Below are 2500 nucleotides of genomic sequence, written 5' to 3'. Positions count from 1 at the left end.
GACCATCCTTTCCTCCTTGCTCCCTCCATCCCTCCATGCTCTCCCCATCCCTCCAGCTAACCTCTCCACCGCTCACAGGAGGCGGGGTGCGGCACGGGCTGAGTGAGGGAGATAACACACAAGCTGTCATCCCCCATCCCTTCATGTATCTTCCCTCCATCCCTCCAGCTGTCCCCTCCATGCTCCCTCCATCCCTCCAGCTGTCCCCTCCATGCTCTCTCCATCCCTCCGGCTGTCCCCTCCATGCTCCCTCCATCCCTCCAGCTGTCCCCTCCATGCTCTCTCCATCCCTCCAGCTGTCCCCTCCATGCTCTCTCCATCCCTCCAGCAGTCCCCTCCATGCTCTCTCCATCCCTCCAGTAAACCCCTCTGTGTTCTCTCCACCCCTCCAGATAACCCCATCACCTCTCTCCACCTCTCCAGCTAACCCCTCCACGTTCTCTCCACCTCTCCAAGGAACCCCTCCATGTTCCCTCCATCCCTCCAACCACCCCCTCCATGCTCTCTCCATCCCTCCAGTAAACCCCTCTGTGTTCTCTCCACCCCTCCAGCTAACCCCTCCACCTCTCCACCCCTCACAGGAGGCAGGGTGCAGTACGGGCTGGGTGAGGAGGGTAACACACAAGATCATTTTTCCATCCATCCCGCCACAGGCCACATCATACTAACTGCACCTTTGGACTACGAGATGGCCAGCAAGGTGAGTATGCTCCGGGTAGGCTGGAGTTGTAGGGTATGTGGCCGTAACACTTCTTCCTAGGCGATTTATTTTGCTTATTTACACCTCGCCGTCCTCTTACCTTCAGCACCTTTTGACTACGAGGCAGCCAGCAAGGTGAGCATGCTTGAGGTGTAGGGTGTATAATTCGTATTCCCGTCCCTAACACCTCTTCTTAAGCGATTTATTTTGCTTATTTACACTTTCCCGCCCTCTTACCTTCAGCACCTTTTGACTACGAGACAGCCAGCAAGGTGAGTAGGCTTTGGATATGCTTAAGGTGTAGGGTGTATGATCCGTATTCCCATCCCCAACATCTCTTCCTAAGCGATTTATTTTGCTTATTTACACCTTGCCGTCCTCTTCCGTGTTCACGTATATAATTCCAATATCATCATACTCTGCCTGAATAACATACACAACGATATTAGCCTGATGTATCCGAAAAACTGGACCAGCCTCAGCGATGGTGTGTGTGTGTGTGTGTGTGTGTGTGTGTGTGTGTGTGTGTGTGTGTGTGGCGTGATGAGTAAATTGAAAAGGGGATAAATATGAAAAAAAAAAAGTGCTTATGATTTTGCGTAACTTTGCTATATTGTTTCCTATATATCTCATACCCCTCCTCTTCCCTTGTCTTTCCTTCTCTTCCTTTCTTTCCTCTCTTCTCTCCTTCTCCCTTTTTCTTCTCTCCTCAGCTCCTTTCTTCTTCCTTCTTCCCCCTTCTTCTTCCCTTCCTTCTCCTCTCATTATTCTCCTTCTCTCTCCCTCATCTTTACTTTTCCTCTCCATCATTTTTTTCATTCCTCCTCATGTCCTTTCTTCCTCCTTTCTCGTCCCTTCCGTCTCGTCTCATTTTTCTCCTCGTCTCTCCTTTTCCTCTCTTCACTTTTTCTTCTCTCTTCATGTCCTCACTTCTTCCTCTTTTCTCGTCCATTCCTCCTCGTCTCATTCGTCTCCTCTTTCTCTCCTGTTCTTTTCCTCTCCTCCTTTTCTTCTCACATCATGTCCTCTCTTCTTCCTCATTTTCCTTCCCTTCCTTCTCCTCTCATTCTTCTCTCTCTCTCTTCTGTCCCTTACCTCTCCTCTTTATATTCTCTCCTCATGCCCTCTCTTCTTCCTCCTTCTTTTCCCTTCCTTCTCTTCTCATTCCGTTCCTTTCCCCTTTTCCTCTTCTCTTTTCCTTCTCTCCTCATGCCCTCTCTTCTTCCTCATTTTCCTTCCCTTCCTTCTCCTCTCATTCTTCTCTCTCACTTCTGTCCCTTACCTCTCCTCTTTATATTCTCTCCTCATGACCTCTCTTCTTCCTCCTCCTTTTCCCTTCCTTCTTTTCTCATTCTTCTCATTCCTTTCCTTTCCCCAGTCAGCTGCAGATCCCATGCATACACAACATTTCTTTGCTTCCCAGTTCTCATTTCTCTCTTCTTCCCCGTCCCATCTTTCTCTTCATGGCATCTCTTCTCTTCCTTTTTCTTTTCCCTTCTCTTCCTGGCTCCTTTTCTCTTCGTGTCTCTCCAATCCTTTCCCTCTTCTCATCTTTTTATTCTTTTTTTCCTTTTCCTTTCTCTCTTTCCCCACTTTTCTCTCTACAAACCTTTCCCTCTTCTCTCCTTGTCTTTTTCGTCTCTTTTTTTCCCCTTTCCTTTCCCTCCCTCTCCTTTCCCTCCCTCTCCTTCCCCTCTCTTCTCATTCCATCCTTTCCCTTCTTACATTTCCTCTCCTATTTTCCTTCCTTTTCTCCTTCTTTACATTTCTTTTCCTATTATTCTTTCCCTTCATTTTCCT

At 48.3% G+C, this 2500-nt stretch overlaps 1 protein-coding gene across 1 annotated transcript in view; it reads left to right on the top strand.

Annotated features, from left to right (window-relative positions):
* Positions 1-2500, top strand: part of LOC145409088 (putative neural-cadherin 2) — an 18972-nt gene that overhangs the window by 8418 nt on the left and 8054 nt on the right. The window contains exon 3 of the mRNA XM_080279633.1: positions 552-700. Within this exon, the coding sequence (XP_080135759.1) occupies positions 552-700 (149 nt within the window). The remainder of the gene's footprint in view (positions 1-551; positions 701-2500) is intronic.

This window comes from Coenobita brevimanus, chromosome 79 (genome assembly GCF_032717465.1).
Source record: "Coenobita brevimanus isolate Jiangsu-jjx chromosome 79, ASM3271746v2, whole genome shotgun sequence".
Classification (NCBI taxonomy): Eukaryota; Metazoa; Arthropoda; class Malacostraca; order Decapoda; family Coenobitidae; genus Coenobita; species Coenobita brevimanus.
This window is presented reverse-complemented; position numbering and strand designations above follow the sequence as displayed.